The sequence below is a fragment of the Chelonia mydas genome, chromosome 8 (genome assembly GCF_015237465.2).
Source record: "Chelonia mydas isolate rCheMyd1 chromosome 8, rCheMyd1.pri.v2, whole genome shotgun sequence".
Lineage (NCBI taxonomy): Eukaryota > Metazoa > Chordata > Testudines > Cheloniidae > Chelonia > Chelonia mydas.
Window position 1 is genome coordinate 8137547 of NC_057854.1, and position 19487 is coordinate 8157033.

General features: G+C 40.1%; 1 protein-coding gene across 14 annotated transcripts in view; it reads left to right on the plus strand.

Moving 5' to 3' along the window:
• ADAMTS2 (ADAM metallopeptidase with thrombospondin type 1 motif 2) overlaps window positions 1–19487 on the plus strand; it is a 261487-nt gene that overhangs the window by 66059 nt on the left and 175941 nt on the right. For 2 of the 14 annotated variants that reach the window (XM_037906211.2, XM_037906207.2), the window contains exons 1-2: window positions 4890–5073; window positions 6122–6170. The exons of 6 other annotated variants lie outside the window; for them this stretch is intronic. Coding sequence is in view for 2 of the 8 variants with exons in the window: in XM_037906204.2 (XP_037762132.1) it covers window positions 5049–5073; window positions 8428–8489 (87 nt within the window). In the remaining 6 variants the exon portion in view is untranslated. Of the gene's footprint in view, window positions 1–4883; window positions 5074–6121; window positions 6171–8427; window positions 8490–19362; window positions 19444–19487 lie in introns of those variants that run through there. 6 more of the 14 variants (XM_037906210.2, XM_037906206.2, XM_037906205.2 and 3 more) reach the window with 5 other exon arrangements.

Genomic DNA, 19487 nt, shown 5'->3' on the forward strand with positions numbered 1-19487 from the left:
TTCATTTAATTTTGATGGTACATAACAGTTGCGATAAAAGGAATAGTGCTGGTAGAAACTTAGAATTACTTTGCAAACTCACAGTATACAGAGCCTTATTTTTATAGCTTCTTCACATATAGCTCCTTCACATTCACAAAGCACTTCCATTACATTCTCCTCTTTCTTGAAAAAATACAGCTGCAGAACAAGATCCTATATTATACTGCTCAGTATGACAGTCTTTCCACTGAATGGATCCAGCCCTATGTTCTGTGAGACAGCGTAGTTGTAGGGTGTCAGATTAAGAATATAGGAATTATCATACCAATTCAGATCAGTTGTCCTATCTCTGAAAGTGGCCAGAGCCAGATGCTTCAGAGCAAGGTACAAGAAAGTTACAATAGACAATTTCATAGTAATCTGCCCTATGGAAAGTTTCTTCCTAATGCCAGGCAATGATTTTTTTTTTAATGCCCTGGAGCATGATGCTGTATAGCCCTTATATTTGTAGGTAGTCTTATGTAAATGTGGATGTTCTTACCAGACTATATTACCAATAATAGATTAATGTTTTAACTAACTTTTTAAATCCAAGAACGGGGAAGTGAAGTATGCTTATTCAAAATAGTCTTAACTTGAGTGGCATGGTAGAGTTTAGATTCATTTAAGGAATTCTGGTAGTCTTCAGTAGCAATGTCCAGGCCTCTGAGAGAGAGAAGGGCTGCTTGAGTAGATTAGAGCTGATTAAAAACAAAGGAGCATTGAACAGGAGCAGATTTTACCAAAGAGATACTGTACATGTGGCCAAGCTCAGTTTATTTATATTTACCCTTCCTCAACAACTGCATTTGGAATCCAGTTTACTACCAAATAAATGACAAACTGTCTAAAGTAAACTGTCTAATTAGAGAAGCAGCTTGACAGGCTCGAGTTGCCAATAAAAATTCATTTTAAGCTTTCTTTAAAATTGCTACATTTGGTATACTAGATAATAAACAGCGGTGGGGCTGTTCTGTTAATGTCTAGTAACAAAACTGATGCATGAACTCCCTTCCCTTCTTGGCACTGGGTTGCACTGCATGGTGGTGAGGCCCTTTTATCTTTTAGGAAATTTAAGTTACATTTTCTGCAAGCCACGCAAAGGGCCTGAACCAACTTCCAGTTAAGTCTTCCCCTTGCAAATATTTGAGATCTCTCTTCTTTATTGTTTCTATTCACAATTGTGGTTTTAAAATAGTTGCAGAAATAGCATCTGTCAAGTTGGGAACACGTGTCTATTTGGGATCACGATCATGAATGGTAGGCTTCTTTGCTCTGACACCACTCACTCTGTAGGGTTTGCACCATCTTGTGTAAGATTGGTGGGTGACAGTCTTTGCTCTTGTGGTCTAGACTTTAGTACAGCTGAATGAATAATGCAAAGAATTCCATGAATACTCTTTTTCCTTCCTAAAATCAAATTCATGTTGAATCCAATGGTACTCTTGACATGGGTAAAGTTACTCATGGACTGGTTTTTTACATTAGATTCTAGGTAAATTATTGACCTCCACAAAAAGTAAACCAGCTGGACGCAAGGACTGCAGAACTGGGTCCCAAGTAGATCCCCTAGCCCTGATTTAGTGCACTGTTGTTTGTGGAAATTTGTCACGTTAGCTTTTGTTCCTCTGTCATTAGACATGAAAGTAAAGATTTATTGTAATGAGAGCTATATCCTCCAGGTTACAAGAGTTGTTTTTAAATTCCATAAATTATTCCGGAATGCTGGCTTTTTTTTCTCCTCCATGCTAAACTGTTTTTGTGGCCAGTTTGTTAAATGTTCTGTGGATTAGTGCCAATTTAGTTATTTTTTTAGACAGTTGTAGCTGGCCAGATGCTGGGGCCAGAGATGTCTCTATGTTATGAGAATCCTCCGCTTCCCCAACAGGCAGTGCAAAGCAGGCAGAATGGGGGATGAGGATGTGTTCTCTGGTATCTGAAGTTTTCCATGGAATCTCAGTTTCCACTGTATATTCATTGCCCTAGATAACTAAAGCTCAGCTGTAGGTATATTCTATCCCACTGTCTTAAATTTAAAGAATAAGCCATCGTATATTAATGTCAAGCACAGAAGATACTGCACAAATTAGAGACTCATAACTATGAAGAGGACTGAACTCAGACTGCAGTTAGAATGCAGATATTTTCTTCAAATATACCCCTTACTGGAGCATGCGTTACTTATACGTGGCATGCCACATGTGGTTTAAATTTAAAAGGCAACTTTCTCCTTTTTATTTTTTGTCTCCCCTCATCTTGCCTTCCGTTGCTATCTTTTAAAGCTCCTGGTAGAGGTTAGATGAGCAGGTCTCTTTAGAGCCAACAACAATATCACTTTTTCAGTCAACTGGCTGTGATACTTCCTACTGCTGCTTAGAATTTAGATTTCCTTTATGTACTCTATCTATGTATACATTAAAATAACATAAAACCATTCTGTCCGTCTTAAAAATACATTTCTGCAGCTGCACGTGACTTTTCACTGGTTGCAGGCCACTTTCGTTGGCTGTATCGTATAGCTGCACCCAGGCAATTTTAAGTATCTCGATTGCACAAAGAATTCAGTACCGGGCTTGACTCCTTTTTTTATATTGAAGGCATACATCTAGTAGGGAGAGGAAACTTGGAATGGAATTCTTGGTTACGCATCATGATTTTTCATCAGTTTATGTTTTCTACTATGTAAATCTCTCATTTTAAAAAATCCATCAGTGTCTGATGGATTGCAGACCCTTTCTGACAGTGGCTGTGAATTCATTTCTTTTCAATTAAACATGAACTCCATTCTCCTTCACCGCCACCCCATCCCTTCTTTCAGATCTCTGTTCTTTTCCCTGTTACTATAGGCTACGTTGCACTCTTCCATGCTGCCTTCCTTCTGTTTCCATCTCCCTTCTCTTTGCTACTTCCCCATTTTTTCCCTCTCCCCTTCTTGCCATTTTGTGTCATCTGCCTTCGTGCAGTATCCTCCCTTTTGTACATAAGAAGGTAGATGAGTCACCTCAGCCAAATTGCAGCTTCCGGGTGACCCAGTGCATTTTCTCTTGCGGGAGACTGGGGTAGCACAGAGTGGAACAGCTGGAGACATGAGGCTAGATCAACTTGTGTAAATAGTCATAGCTCCATTGATGTCAATGTGGTGTAATGATATACCCCACCTAAGGATCTGTCCCATGGCCTCCACTTCCAGTGGAAGGCCAGGATCCAGAGGAAAGGGGCTCTTTACCATGGATCTTGGCCTGGACACACTGACCCCCATACTTGCAAACACTCCCATAGCATATAGATCTTCTACGCTGCCAGGCCTCTGTTGGCTGCCCCCACATCCCTGCCCTTACTATCTCTGCATTGTGTAAAAGCCCCAGAGGAGGATTTTGAGCTGCTCAGAGCAGCAGTAACTTATGGCACGTATTGTACTATATGGTAAGTTATGCTATCCTGAAATGGCACTGTGCCATGTCCCGCAGGTCCTTTGACTACTCCTCCATTGTGCTAGCCATATTCCTTGACTGCAACTCATGGCAGATGTTACTATATAGCCACTAGAGCTAGTTAAAAATTTTCATCCAACCTTTTGATTTTAAAAAACAAAACAAAACAGCTTTTCAACTACATGTACATGAAAAACCATTTGTTTTCATAAAAATGTTCAAGTTTTCATAAAAAAATTAAAACTTACTATATTTGTTTTAAATGAATACCCAAATACTGAATTTTTTTGGATTTTTGTTAATTTCTTTTTCATTTTCTTACAAAATTTTGGAAGGGGAGAAAAATTACTTCCCAGCCAGCTTTAAGAGCCACCTTTCCACTCCCTGCTTTCTTCTATTTCTGTCTCCTTTAGCGGGATTTTAGTCACTACACGTGGGTGTAGGAAAAACTAGAATGCAGATCTGCCCCAGCCACATCCCCATTCTTCCCTCAATCAGATCCTACCATCCTACCTCCAAGCTGCCTCAAAATGACTCAGGGCTTTTGCATAGGCCCTTTTGTTCCAGCCTAGTTAGTGCAGAGGCTGTAAAAGACCAATGGATCAGGCCTCTGTCTTTGCTTATTATGGAATAAGCATGGACTTGGGTATAAAGGAAGATGTTCACGGCCAAAGGATCTTGTGAAATGCCAGTAACTTTTTGACAATATCTCGAAGATCGTGAGAAAAATATTGAAGTACTCTAAATCTGCATATAAGGCACTCCTATTTCAGTTACCACTGAACTGATCTAGGAGACATCGAAGTGATGGTAGAAAAACATGCATTCAGATTCCCAGTGGTATGCAGGCTTGTCTAGCGAAGTGCTGTTTTACCTTCTGGTAACATACGGTATCTTTTATCCTCAGGGTTGTGATTGATAGAATAATGTACTGATTTGCAATTCCATGACATATGCTAGTTACAGTGGCACATTAGTTTTCATAAACACAGACCTCACAGTGCATTTGGAAGAGACCACGCCAGACGACTGTCATGAAAGATATCTGAGATATCTTATTTAAGTTAATACTAGACCACATGGAGACACTTTGCAGCAGTATCTGCCAAATTATTTTCTGAAGACCACAGCCTGGCCATTTGGCTGCCAGTAAAATGATGCATTTTTTTGTGTACCAAAGCAGGGAAATGGAGTTTGTAACATTTAAAAATAGAAACTAGGAAAGCACCCCATAGTAATTTATCAGTCTTTGCTTAGAAAAACTGTTGGTTTTTTTCAGAGAAGTCAGACTAATTGGAAACTGAGTCCTTACATGGCTGAGATGACAAACACAGGGCCCCACTGTTTGGGTCTGATCAAACTGTGCTTAGCACTGGCCCTGACAGATAAGGGTAAAGATGGCTTTACGCCACCTTACCGCAAAGGGCAAATTTGGCTCACAGCATAAGTAAGAACAGCGTTAAGGCTACTCTAGTTTAACAGCACCCATGGGACTAAAGTGGCAGATGGATGCTGATGAAGCGCAGCCTATACTGGCTTTGCTTGTTTGACTCCAGCATGTCCTCTAAACTGGTGCTGTACAAGAGGGGATGATGTATGGTGGAATCTCCATCTTATAAAGGTAGGCAAATTTTAAGACTACTTTGCCTTGTTAGAGTAGCACAAAGCAGCCTGGGAGGGGCCAAGAATTTGGACCCAAGTATTTGATTATGGAAGTGGCATCGAGTCTTCCATAATTAAGGATAAAATTTTGTCATGGAAGTCACAGATTCTGTGACTTTCAGGGACCTTCGTGACATTTTCCCTTCAGTTTTAGCCCCATGCCTGGGGCAGTGGGCCAGAGCTCTCAGCCAGTAGGGGCCCTGGAGCTCTGAGCCCCTGGCCCTGGAGTTGTCTGGCGCGGGCTTCAGTCATCTCCCCTCTTTCCCCCCCCCCCCCCCATTATTTTTAGTAAAAGTCACAGACAGGTTGCAGCTCCCTTGAATTTTAGTTTATTGCCTACGACCTGTCTGTGACTTTTTACTAAAAATAACCGTGACAAAATCTTAACCTTATCCATAATAATCAGATCCTTCACCTGTAGTAGTTACCATTCTGGAGGTGATGAATTACACAGCCAGCAGCCAGTAGGTCAGCCATCGCAAAAACATAGTCTTCTGTTGCTTCCAAAGCTGCTTGGCTGTTCTGAGATTTTTCTTTAGTTTCATCTCTGTGTTGACTGACACACACAGCAGTAGCTCCATTACTACTTCAGATGTCAGCATGCTGTTTTCCCCCAAGTAGTGGCCAGTAGAGATGTTTGGAATGCCTGTCTTTACTGCAGGATTTGTGTGCATAAATTGCTCTGGGGTTTATGATTACATCCCTGTCAAAGGGAACTAAGTGAGTTGCTGCTTCTGGGGCCCATACACTGTTTCCAAGTCAGATCAGAGAAAAGGAGGAAGCGATGTCAGACAGCAGATGGAGTATCAGGATACGAAGAGCTCATTCTATCCCAGTCACCCTTACACGTGGCAAGGTAGATGGCTTAAGATCAAGGACTTCATCTTGAGAAGCGTATCAGTTAAACACCGTAGAGACAAGGACTGCATCTTTTAAAACTACTACTAGTATATCTTTAAGTAGGTCAGTAGGTCATGGTTAGATCTCTAGTTTCTCTTGAATAACAGAGCTCACAATGCAGATGTTGGAGGATCCAGCGTCAAGATCCCTAAAGAGGTAGGTCTTTTTAAACTGTAGACACGAGAGCATATTCTGCATTCACACGAAAACAGACATTTCAGACCCAGAACAGTTAGTTGTTATGACTGACCCTCCTGTGAAATGTTCCCAAGATTTCATTGCACAATGTTTAGTTTAGTTTATAAATTGTTGAACTTTTCCCCACGCAGTAGGATCTCTTACATTAGCATCAGCAGAAACACAGCTAGAAATTTTAGCTTCATACATGGCCCTTCACATGTCCTCTAATCCCGGCCTTTTCATGCTGCATTTCTTAGTAAAGATGCTTTATTAAAAATAAATGATTGAATGCGTTAGTGCTCAAGTGTACACATCTCATTTCATGTCACTGTAGTTACCACCTACAGGCTGAAGTTTCTCTCAGTAAGGTTATTAGAATGCTCCACTTTATACTGGAAAAGACAGTAGTCTCATTATGGGATAATTACTTTGAGAATACTATCTCTTTGTTATGTTTTAGAAATGTATTTATATAGTATCTGTGTGTATATATACACATGTTCATGAATATATTTATATATTCATAATAGTGTACCTATGTGTGTGGGTGTGAACGTTATAGATGGAGCAGGTAGTGTTACCAATAGTTAAGATTGCCCAACACTTAAACCCCCATTTCAGTTGCTTATAACTTTGTCAAACCAATTATCTGGGCTGAAAATGTACATGCTGGGTCTCTGCTAAATTTTTGAAAAGTTTTACAGCAAAAATGGTTCAGTCTTTTGCAAGAATAGATTAGGGAAAAAAATATGTCCATGTTTTAAAAAAAAAAATCTTACCATTTCACTGAGAATCTCTAGTGCCTCTGTGCTTTGGAGCAGGGATCTCCCTAGAGTCAGGGATGTGCCTTTTGATGAATTAATCCCTCCACATTCGAGTCAGTTTCCTCCTCCTGCTCTATGGTATTTTGATGCCAGTAGGGGGAGCCTTGCAAGCACAGGAGAGACTGTCTCTATGCTATCAGTTCCTGTGCCCAGCGCCAAAGTTGTCCACAGCAGCTGGAAGGAGAAATTGCAGGGAAAGCCCTGCTCAGACCCTGCAGCCCTGGGCTAGAGTTTGCTCAGTCACTCTGTGGGGATGGCGTGCACACATTCTGGTTGGCATGTAATAACTGTGATGGGATTCTAGCCCAAACACAAAGTATTAACTACACGTCCCTGATATGATATTGCAAAAGTGATTTCCTTCCTCTTTCCCCACAATTAGGATGCTTTCACAGCCCAAATATGTGGAGGGGGCTTTTTGGTACACAGTGGGAAAATTAATGTTATTTTTTACATTGAGATCTGTGAAGAGTCAGAACATCCAATTTTGCTTCTCTTGATCTGAAGCGATCATCACTTTCCTGTTTGCAGAAACTACGGTTGCATTTTAAATTATTTTTTTTAAAATTGATGTCCCAAATAACTTCCCCCTCTTAATAGAACATTTCCATTTCTGTTACATCCCCACCAGCCTGTCTTCAACAGAAAACTTCCCCTTCCACCCGTGAACGTGAGTCACAACAGCAGCCTTCCTTCGTTGAGGGAGGCTAATGTAACCATAGGTTTCATTGCGAAGTGAAGTCAGTCACTCATCATCCTTCCTAGTCTGGGGAGAGACCTTGGATCTTTCACATTGCAGTGCAGAGGGATAACTCTGAGGGCTACCAGGCTAATGCCCATACTATAGTGTCAGCTGTATTATACTGAATAAATGAATGACACAATCTATTTATACTATATGCACCTGCATAAATGGACTTGATTTATATGAGCTGGTATGTTGTGACTGCTGTTTATCATATTGGTCATAAACTTGTCATTTTTACCTTGTATCTTCCCACCCTCCTCATCTCCCCTCACCACGTCCCGCCTTGGATCAGTTTGTTTATCTGTTTATAGTCAGAATGTACACTTTGTGGCAGGGGTTGTCTTTTTGTTACATATGTGTACAGGTGTCAAATCTCATATTACCTCCATAAAATGGTTTAGCCCGTTAATTAGGCTGCAGAGCTTACATTTGCTCTTCATTGATCTGTCTGCTCTATACCTTTTTAGTTCAGGAACGTTCCGCAGATAAGATCTAGGTCCTTCAGTGTGAAGCGATTATTCATTAAAAATACAGTTCAGCTTATTGGCATTTGTTCTTCCTCTTTGTTATGACATGACCCAGATATAAGCAGTTGTTCACAGAAAAAAATAAGGATATTTGTATGCAGAGAAGCTATTTTCCTCTTTTCATAACATTTCAGACATGACAATGTATCTTCATGTACAGTATTCTTCTGCCCAGGATATCCAATGTCAGATCAAAGTAAGTGATGTTAACCTCATCTATTATTAAAGTGAGTCTTCTAAGTATAATTAAATATAGGTTAACAATGTTAAAACCCACATTTTGCTGCCTACAGTTCTGTCTGTAGTTAAAGGTGTTTCTAGAGTCAGATACAGTTGTGGCGGAAAAGCAGGGAGAGAGTGACGCCAAAGAGAATTCACCAATTCTAAATGTGCTCAATTATATTATTTTGGCTTATGGTAATGGTAATTTTCAGTAGTATTATGATTTATTGTTTGTACTGTGGCAGCACCTAGAGGTGCCAGCCCTGTTGTGCTAGATGCTATAGGAGTGTATGGCCTCAGGGAACACTCCTTTAAAATACAATATTTTATGTGCAGTCTTTATCCTAGATTCATGTCTTGCTATCAACAATGTAGGCTAGTACGGTTTGAGGCTATGCCAGCAGAAACTAGCAATATGATTAACCTCTTCACTGCTGCGAGTCGCCGCAACCTCCTTGTGCTAAAAGAATAGGGGCATAACTGGCTAATCTCCTTCATAACATCTGTATTCACATATATCTTATTTTTCCTATAGATCAAATACTTTTTAAAGTGTTGTGATCACATAATCAGAAAATCCTATTTAAAAATGTCATCAGCATGGTTATTGTCCTGGTAATAAACTGGAGATGATGATCTACATATCTACGTTGTGAAGTTCTGAATTAGTGAAATCCTTATTTTGCAGCCTGATTCTGAGAGATGCTGGGTGACCTCAGTTCCCACTAATTTCTCTGGAATTTCACGGGAGTGTAGTTTTAGAAAATATGTTTGTGTCCCAGAATATTTGGCTGTTCTTTGGATGCATATTTAACTGGGATAGCGTTAGATTCAGGTGTGAAATGCAAATTTGCTCACTTGGTTACATCTGGAAATATTCTAACAAAGATTTCTTTTGGTGGCTCTTTGTCAATAGTCTTTACATATTAATTTAAGCAATGTATAAAGCTTATATACACACTGACTAGAAATTTACAAGTGCTCCAGTATATATGGGCTTAAATATAAATAGGAATTTTAATGTAAATGTTTTTCTACACATTTCCCCCTCTGATTCAGTAGTAAAATAGGAAACCTCCATTTGCACACATTTGTTACTTAGGCCAGGCATCTTGATTATTGTGGTATCACACATGAGCCTTTTCATAGGAGAACAGATTCCTAGAAGACCATCACCACTTGCGGTGTGAATTTTGTCATTCTTGATCTGTTGCATTCACATCCGCTTTATCATGCAGGCAAGTCTGCAGTGAGAGCCTGCCATACTGTGTGTCTTTGATTTCTAGAATGAAACATAATGAGCATTTTTGAAGTGTGTGATTTAGTTTTCCCCTTTAGTCAGAAGTGAGATTCATATACCAAAAATTGAAACTTTTTAAAATTTTGGTCACTTATATTGATTATTTTCTAAGGAAGTTAAAAGTGAGGTAGCGGTGAAGGGCTATTGAGGGGCAAGTTCAGTTGTCCATTCCTAGAATCCCCTTTTTCTGTAATCTTAGACACTGGCCCAGCTTTTTAAATGTATTTAAGTGTTGTGGCGCTTAGCACTGCAATACCTAAGTTTCATTTTCAAAAGGGATTTAGGCACTTGGGAGACGATCTCATTGACAGATAAGATTTAAGCTCCTAAGTCACTTTTAACAAAGAGGCGAAGGCTCCTAAATCAGGTATGTTTTGCAATGCTGAATGCAACAGTGCCTAAATACCTTTAAAAAATCTGGGACTCTGTTAATATACCAAGGTATCTTGCTGCTGAGTTCCTGTTCTGGTACCAAAGTGGGAATGGATGCTCCAATAATTGTGTGATGTGACAGGTGTAGCACTGGGTACAAACAGGTAAATATTTTCTATGCAAAATTTTGAAAATTGTATTTTAAAATGTTCTTTGAATTTCCCAGTTTTTCAGTGAAACATAAATTTTCATGTTAGTGTTCAAAACCTGAAAAAATTCCCCCTTTTCCCCTCCTTTTCCCAGTGGGGAAAAAAGGGAGCCTAAAGGGCTGAGAGGGGCACCCTGAAAACCAAAAGTTTTCGCTTCTCAAAAAATGAAACAAACTCTTTTTTTTTCTTTTTGTTGAAAAATTGGAAAATTTTGAAGGCAACAGATTTTTCCAGAAATGTTCATTGTCTTTGAAAAAACCCCTTTGTGGACCAAAAAAAGGAAAATTTTTTGCAAAAATTCCAACTGTCTCTAGTCAATGGTGTGCTTGCCTTGATTTCCTATGCCCAGGGTATGTCTGCCCTGCAGCTGGGAGGTGAGATTGCAGCATATGTAGACCCTCAGGCTGAGGACCCCAGAAATAGTTTACTTGACAGGGGAGAGGAAGCAAGAGGTAGGAGACTTGGGTATGTGGAGGGGAGCCTTGTGAACAAGGGCTAGAGGCTCTCTAACCAAGCTGAAATGTTTTGTATTTTTAGGTAAAGAGGCAAGGATAATCTGTAAAACATAGCACAGACCTTTGTTAAATTACCCTCCACTGACACCCAGGAATGTGAACTAGACCTGTTAGTGATACCTCAGTTAAATCACTTTGTGGTCACATGGCTGTGCTTCTATGGTGTGACAGTAACTGCTCCTGAATCGAGTGAGTAGGCATACCCTCCCATAGAGAATTACAGCCAGAGCTCCCTATCTATTTGTGTTCTTTGTGGGTGTGTGGTATCTTTAAAGGGTGAATGATGGTCTTCTGTGTTACTGTGGTGTGATTACATCTAGCAGCACTGAGTTCTCTGACAGAGAGGCTGAAGGGGGAACCCACTTCCAGATATGAGTACAACCACCACCAAAGTTATACATGCCCTGCCCTGAGGTTTGGGTGTGTCTAACCTGGTTTACACAGAGGCCTGGGTTAACGTTCACTGTTACATACTTTTAATTCTCATGCTTACTGAATATACCAAGTAAGAGAGGCTTGGCCCGATCAAAAACTAGAGTCACAAGACTAAGTAGCCTCTGGCTTTCCAAGACAGAACAGGTTCTTTCCACGAATTATAATTCTGAGTGACGGAAGACTTCTTTAAAAAGTTGAAATATAACTAAAACGTAGGGATCCTGTCCTCCAGGCTTTTGCAGGAATGTCAATGTATCTTATACCTTTCTGTTGCTCATTCTTCGCACCATCCTCTTAGTCTCTCTTGTGCTTTAATTCTATGATTGTTCTTCTATATGTATCTGGGTCACAACAGGGCACTCTTGTTCGTGCCTGTGCTGCCAGCTGGGAGGTGGCGGTTTGTGATCAGTCGTGTGCACACATTGTTTGAGTGCTAATAAGTCTTTGTAGGAGTGAAGTAATTGCCTGTTGCTCCAGCACACCAGCCTGACCAGACAGGTTGCATCATCGCTGTGTTGTTCAGAGAGGCGAACGTTTCCACTAGCTGCGGAAGCGAGAGGAAAAGAACAAAGTACATGGACAAATGCAATTACTAAAGCAAATCAAAGTATTGTGCCATCTGTTCTGCAACCACATTAAAACCAATGAGCTGTAGGGAAACGGTAGAAAATATGCTTAACATCAGGTGAAAATATGGATGAGAAATTAAGAAACTGAAATTGGATAGTGGTTTGGATAATACCAGAACAGACCAAAATTAACAACAAAAAGCAGGTGAGGCCAAGAATATAAAAAGAAAAGCCACCCTAAAACACAGTTGGAGGAAACCACTATGCAACCTGGCTTGTGTAGATTTCTTTCCTTGTCTTCCCACCTCCCCTATGCTTGTTAATTTTTCACATGAAATGCCTATTGAACTTGGCTCCAGAGGAGAGAAAACAGGTGGTATTTAATGATTTGAAGTGGTACAATACAGCAGAAGCCTCAAATGTCCTCCTTGCCTTAGGGGTGAAAGGGACCAGACTCCAGCAGCTCTGACAAGAGGTCCCATGAGGGCAATTTCTGAGATTGGAATCGTGCCTTCCTTGAACTACTGCCGAAAGGCACAGATATAATCCAGTGTGCTTCTGTGTATTTTTTTAAAAGGAAGGGAGAAGAATTGTAGACTGCATGAAAAATGATAAAACTTTTAAAACAACCTTTATAATTTTGTGAAATTCTTACTTCCCCAGAGTTTGGATGAGTCCCAGGAAATTCAAATTGAGTTTAAGGAAATGTTAATTTCACAGTTACATTAAATTTAAAGGGCTGTGGGTGGTGGTTTTGATGTAGAGATAGCAGAAGAAACCCTGAGGTAGTAGCACATTAGAAGAGGAGACAATTAGTGGCAGTGCTACATGCAGCAGAGTAGCAGGAGGGGAGAGAGATATCGAGAGATCAGTGTAATGATGTTTCCCCCTTAAGAGTACCGTATTGTAACAAGAACCCCAGCACTGTTGGAAGTTAGTCTAAAAGTGCTACAGCTGTTTGTTTTTTTTAAATGAAAACTTTCACAAAATGCATTTCTCTTTTTGAAATTTTCTGATTTTTTCATTTAAATGGAAACATTTGAAATTTCAGTTTTTGAATCTTCAGTTTTTGTTTTCCCCTTCCCCCGCCTTTTTTCCTTGTTCATTTCTGCCACTGAAGGCAATAGAATAAATGAGGGGGCAAAAGAGGCATCACTTCCGTTATTTCATTTGTCCTCTTTTCAATCTGTAAGTTTGCAAAACTCATTTAACTTTGGAAAAGTTACAGAATGGCACAGGGATGAATGAAACTGTATCTGCAAAGTTCAGGAAGTTTTGCAAAGTTATGGAGGAGAACAGAAGAAGTGCCAGACTTGATCAGACTCAAGGTCCATCCAGTTCAGTCCCCTGTCTCTGGAATGCATCCGATGAAGTGAGCTGCAGCTCACGAAAGCTCATGCTCAAATATTCCTGGTACTCCTTTTCTTTTTGCGAATACAGACTAACACGGCTGCTACTCTGAAACCTGTCTCTGACAGTGGCTAGCACCAGATGCTTCAGAGGAAGGTGTAGGAATCTTACAGTAGAAGATGATGAATAATCTGCCCCCACATTAGGTCTCCTGATTTATCTAGAGATTGATTTAAGGCTTGAAGCACAAGGTTTAATATCCCTTCCAAAATTTTTATTCTAATTAATTATGGTAACTCTGGATATTCTTTATATCCATATAAATGTCCAATCCCATTCTGAATCTTGCTAAATTGTGGGTTTCAATTACTTCCTTTGGCAGTGAGTTCCACAATCTAACTATGCCACATTTTAATTTAGTTGAATGTCCCTTTGTTCTTGTATTATGAGACAGGGAGAACTGATGTTCTGGATCTACCTTCTCTAGACCATTCATTATTTCATATACCTTATCTCCTGTCTCATTCCTCTCCTTTTAAGGTAAACAATCCCTATCTTTTCAATCTCTCTCCATATGAGAGTTTTTCAAGGCCCTTGATCATTCTTGTCATTCTTCTCTGAACCGCCTCTAGTTCTGCAATATCCCTTTTGAGAGGGGGGTGACCAGTGCAGCAGACAGTGCTCCAGATAAGGCCACTTAATTGATTTACAAAAAGGCATTCTAATATTCTCTGTATTATTTTCTATCCTATTCCTTATGCATCCTAACATCATCTTTGCTTTTTTGACCACAACTGCACATTGAGCAGAAGTCTTCATCTGATGTCTACAGTGATGCTCAGGACCGTTTTCTGAGTTAATTATAATTAATTTAGAACCTACAAAGGCGTGTGGGTACTTTATATTTTCCCCTCCAAAGTATATAGGACTGCATTTATTGACATTAAAATTCATTTGTCATGTTACCCATTCACCTGTCTTGTTTATGTCTCTGAAGTTTCTCACAGTTCTCTCTCATCCTGACTTACCTAAATAACATTGTGCACGTTTACAGCTAACAGAGCTGGGATTTCTGTTTTTCTTTTGTCATTTTGTAACTTTTCAAAAAGTTTTGAAAGTTACAGAATAGTAAAAGGAAAAATTAGAGGAAAAAGTGGGGAAAAAACCAACCCTGGACATATAACATTTTATTGCACTCAGTAGCAAAAAGCGAGTGAAAGGGGTAAAAATGCAAATTTGAAATTTTTGAAAATTAAAAACTTGTAACTTTCAAAAATTTGAATTTTTTTCTCAAAAACATTGCATGGAAAATGTTGAACAAGAAAAAATGTTCCAAACGCTGTGAAGTGGAAACAACTGTGATATTTTTTCTTAAATTATTATTCCATTGTTTGAATAGCTCTCCTTTTGATTCATGAGAGGAATATTCTGCCACTTATTGGATGTTTGTTAATAACTACCATCTGTGAAGCTCAGTGGCTTTCTAATCACATGGCCGCTTCTTGCTCTCAGAAGAGTTCAGTATTGTCCTGTTTGGCTGTGAGGTGGATCCAGCAATTTGAGCCTGTGTTTGCTGCTTTTGATGTTTTTCATTGTCAGTCACTGGGTGGGCGTGTGTTACTTATGTCAATATACCAGCATTGTCAGCAATCTTCTGGATGCCCCCAAGAAACCAGTGTTCTCCTTGATTTTGTTTAGGTATCTTCTGTTCCTCCTGTAGATAGAACCTTCAGGGAGTTCAGGGTGTGCCTGCACTGCAGTGTAAGCCCAGGGTTAATGGAACTTGAGTTAGCAGACCCTGGGTTTGTTAGTCTAGGGTTTGAGCATCTACACTCATTTATTACCCCAAGATAGGAATTGTTTAACCCTCGGTCCCAACCTGGGCTCCAACATCTACAGTGCATTATGCTGGCCTGTGTCCAACCACCCATATCCAAACTTCCTAGCGCCCTCCGAAAATGTGGCTGCTTTAGCCTTTTGTTCGTAGTGCTGTGTGGGAAATCTTGACTATCCAGAAAACGAAGCTGGTCCGTGGAATGGAGGAATAGTTTTGGCAGACTTCCAGAGCCTGAGTCCAGTGGGTCTGCAAGGCAATAGGGCTTGAACTTGGGTCCTGTCTTAGACTCAGGCTCAGACCAATCACCCGCTTGGGGTCTGAGCCGTGGGTTAGCACGATTTGTGTGTAGACAAAAGGGGGTTAGGCTTGAGCCTGAGTTAGAACCCTGGGCTTGTTTTGCAGTATAGATGTATCCTTAGTGATTATGATGTATGTCTTTGGGGTGGGGTAGCTATCACCTTTGCAAGTGATCAAACACGTTCTGTTTGAAATCTGTCATTCTCCTATTTGCAGTGTTTGGCATTCTTATCATAGTATTTCTTCTTTTAGTTTCTTGGCTTAGTGGTCTTTTGTAACTATATCGGGGTAGTTGTCTTTGACTCAAGAAGTTTGTTAGATAATGACACTAAAGTTTTCCTCCTTCTGCCTACAAGTCTCTGAACTAATAAAGCCCAGTATAATTCTAAAGTGATTGTGTGAGTTGTTTGGACTATTCTGAGTACCATGGCCCCCAGTACTGAACATACTGAAATACAGAAGTCACTTTTATGAGAAACTTACCAAAGACAGAACAAGGAGTAATGGTCTCAAGTTGCAGTGGGGGAGGTTTAGGTTGGATATTAGGAAAAACTTTTTCACTAGGAGGGTGGTGAAGCACTGGAATGCGTTACTTGGGAGATGGTGGAATCTCCTTCCTTTGAGGTTTTTAAGGTCAGGCTTGACAAAGCCCTGCCTGGGATGATTTAGTTGGGGATTGGTCCTGCTTTGAGCAGGGGGTTGGACTAGATGACCTCCTGAGGTCCCTCCCAACCCTGATATTCTATGATCTAATATGGCAATAATCAGTCTGGTCCAAATAATTTATAACTCATTTATGAGTTCATGATGACAGACTCATGTAGTACTGTGAATATGCTACTGCAGTAACACACAATACACAATTTGACTTCTGTTACAGTCTAGAAATATTGTTCACTTCAGTGGTTTGACATACAACTTTTGCCTTTTATTTATTTTCCATGCTTCATTTTTTTTCAGGGATCTTGTCCTTCATGGACTCTGTCTTGTCCCATTTAATTTGGATGTTATGCCCCAGTTGTGACCAAATGTACCAAGAGGTTAACTGAAATTCTGTTTCCATATTTTCTGGAGAACAGACACTTTTCTTCTCCTTTCTGCCTGAAATATTTAGGTGCTTTTTGTTTTCCATTACGTTTTTCACCCTGCTTCATTTTCCACTTGGACAAATTGTACTTTTCACACTTCCCTGCTGTTAATGGCTGGCTGCAGTTGTATTCTTCTGGGTTCGTTGTGTGTATGTCTTTGTTTTAAGTTATTTTGTGTTTTGTGTTAAATGCAGTGAAACTCTTCTTGTTCTTGTTGCCATAGTACAAACAGTAGATGCAGGGAGTAATGTAAAATTCTTGATCCCGAATGAAGCGGCTATATCAGTAACTGCATCTCCAGAGGGGATGGAGAATAAGATCAGGAAAGGAGCAGATGGTAAAGAAACATAGAATTTGAGAAGGGAAAGACAGGGAAAGGTCATCTTGTCCATCCCTCCTCTTATGCAGGGATATTCACTACAGAATGTTGTTAACTTCTTTGAGTCTAGTTTGAAATGACTCTAGTGATGTGGCTTTGTTTTATTTGTCTGTAACATCAGCTTATGATCTGAAGCCTTTTATCCTGTTCACCATAGCGGAAACCTCAGCTCTATTTTATATCCTTCTGTTGTTCATTAGGGATAAACTAGGGAGTTTGGTAGATCTTAGTGTTATAAAAGTACTAGTTGTCTATACAGTGCCTAGAAAATAGGGTTGGGTTTTCTGGGCACTACCACAATACAAATAATTAATAATAATATGAACTCGTTGATTTTTAGAACAGAAGGGACCATTGTGACCATCTACTCTGAACTGCATAAAACAGGCCAAAGAATTTCAACTTCTTATTCCTAACCGAATTTCCCTTCTCTGTTTTATAACATTATCCCAGTTATCTATTCCCATCAACTGTTCTTATCCGCTCCTTGTTATTCTCCTGAAACTTGGCAAACAGTAAGTTCATCTCTAGACCAACTACACATATTAATTATTTTATTTAATCTTTCCTAATAAGTCAGGGCTTAATTATTTTAGCTAGTCTTTTGAATATTGCTTTTTGTTGACATCTTTCTTTGGGAGGGGGTCCCAGAACTGCACTCAATATAAAATTTAAAGCTCATCTCTAATTTGCTGCCTATCTTTTTCTGCATTACTGCTTTCCAAGTATTGCCTTCCCTGTTAGTATACGCATATAGTCTTGGACAGGCATGTATTTGGGGCAGCTAGACCCGCCTGCCACTTATGTTGTTGGGGCTACACTATTTTTAGCATGCTAGCTCAGTCAGAGCTCTCATGGACGTGTTTCCTCAAGCTGGGAATTATGCCCCCAGCTCAAAGTGTAGATGTAGCCTAAGAGAAGACAGAGTCAGTAGAAATGTTAGTGCAAATGGTCACGTTGCTGTTTCAGCTCACTCTGTTAGATCTTCAATTTAACAGAAATAGACTGTGTGACTCTTAGGCTATTGATAACCTCGTATACTGTCACAGGACTGTGGGCCTGATTCTCTGGGGTGGTCTACTCTTGAAATGCTACAGTGGCCCCACTGTCGACACCATTCACGTCAATGGGAAGGGTTATCCCATTGGCAGACATAATCCATCTCCCCAAGAGGCAGTAGCTAGGTTGACGAAAGAATTCTTCTGTTGACCTAGCCCTGTCTACACTGGGGGTTAGGTCGGCTTAGCTATGCTTCTCTGAGATGTGGATTTTTCACACCCCCGGAGCAGTGAAGCTGGGTTGACCTGACTGTTGCTCTGCCCCTTGTGTAGTCATTAACAGTGCAAAGTGAATGTGAAATGTCACCATTCTGTTTTGGTAGCAGTTTACACAGTCTCTGAACTTACTTTTCATCAATGTAACTGACTGCCCAAGTTGCAGGGCAACAGAGATTCAGGCCCTGTGATCTCACAAACCTTTCTAGTGGGCACCTATAGCTGCAACGTTGGCAGATTAGTTTTACTGACCTACACATGGATTCTTAAATTCTCTCCCTTGGCATCAGTGAACCAGCTGAGCATCTGGCTTTTTTAATGTTTGTAAGTAGCAACTTCAGATGCAGTTTCAACCCAAAGGAATTTTAAGTTTAATTCTCCATCATGTTTCATTTGTCTGCAATATAAGCTTATGATCTGAACTTTTATTTCATTCACCAGAGCAGAAACCGATGCTCTGTTTTATACTCCTGTGTTCATTATGGGTCTGATCCAGCTCCCATTGAAATCAGGGGAAGGCTCTTGTTGTACTCGAGGCAATGATCACTTGGTGAAAGTCTGTGGCCTGTGTTAAGCCTGAGGTCAGACTAGATGATCATAATGGTCCCTACGGGCTTTAAAATCTATGAATCCATAACTCCCATTGGCTGTTGTGGGAGCTGGATCATGCCCTAAGCAAACATATATCTGAAGGAAACATTCCATGATAACAACCTTGTTCCTGAGAATTCAAGTTGAACAGTTTTCCAGTTGGAAAGTGTTCATTTTTCAGGTGGTATGTTCATTTATGTATTTGTTTGTTTGTTTGTTATTGCTGAGGTAGAATTGATCTTCAGCTTTGTTAAAGTCACTGCAGAAACTTTTATTCCAGGTGATGCCTTAAATTCAAATTGGATGCAGTTCATCTCTTTGGTTCTTGCTGTTAGCAAATTCATGGACTGGATATTCATGCTTTTCTTCTCTGAAAGATCAAGACTGAGAAACTGAGTTGTAGAGAACTGCAATTATTACGCCCAGTTTGCAGCAACAGTAATCAAGCTCATGTCCCTTGAGTGCATAGGATCGATCACATTTATCATTTTCATTCTCAACAGCTATTTAATAACTTTTTTTCTCTTTCCCATTTGGAACCTGAGGGCCACAAACCTTAATAGAGTTGCCAAAATGTTCCGTTTCTGGCATCATTTCTTGCTGAAGTAATGGCTGCCTTTTGTTTCAAAAGCTATAGGATGAAAAACACCTACAGCTTAACTCTTCAGAGACAAGGATCCTCCCATTGGAAGCTGGAGGCATCTGAAAGAGGGTAGGCAAAACTGCCACCAAAAGAAGTTATGCTCTAAGTCCCTT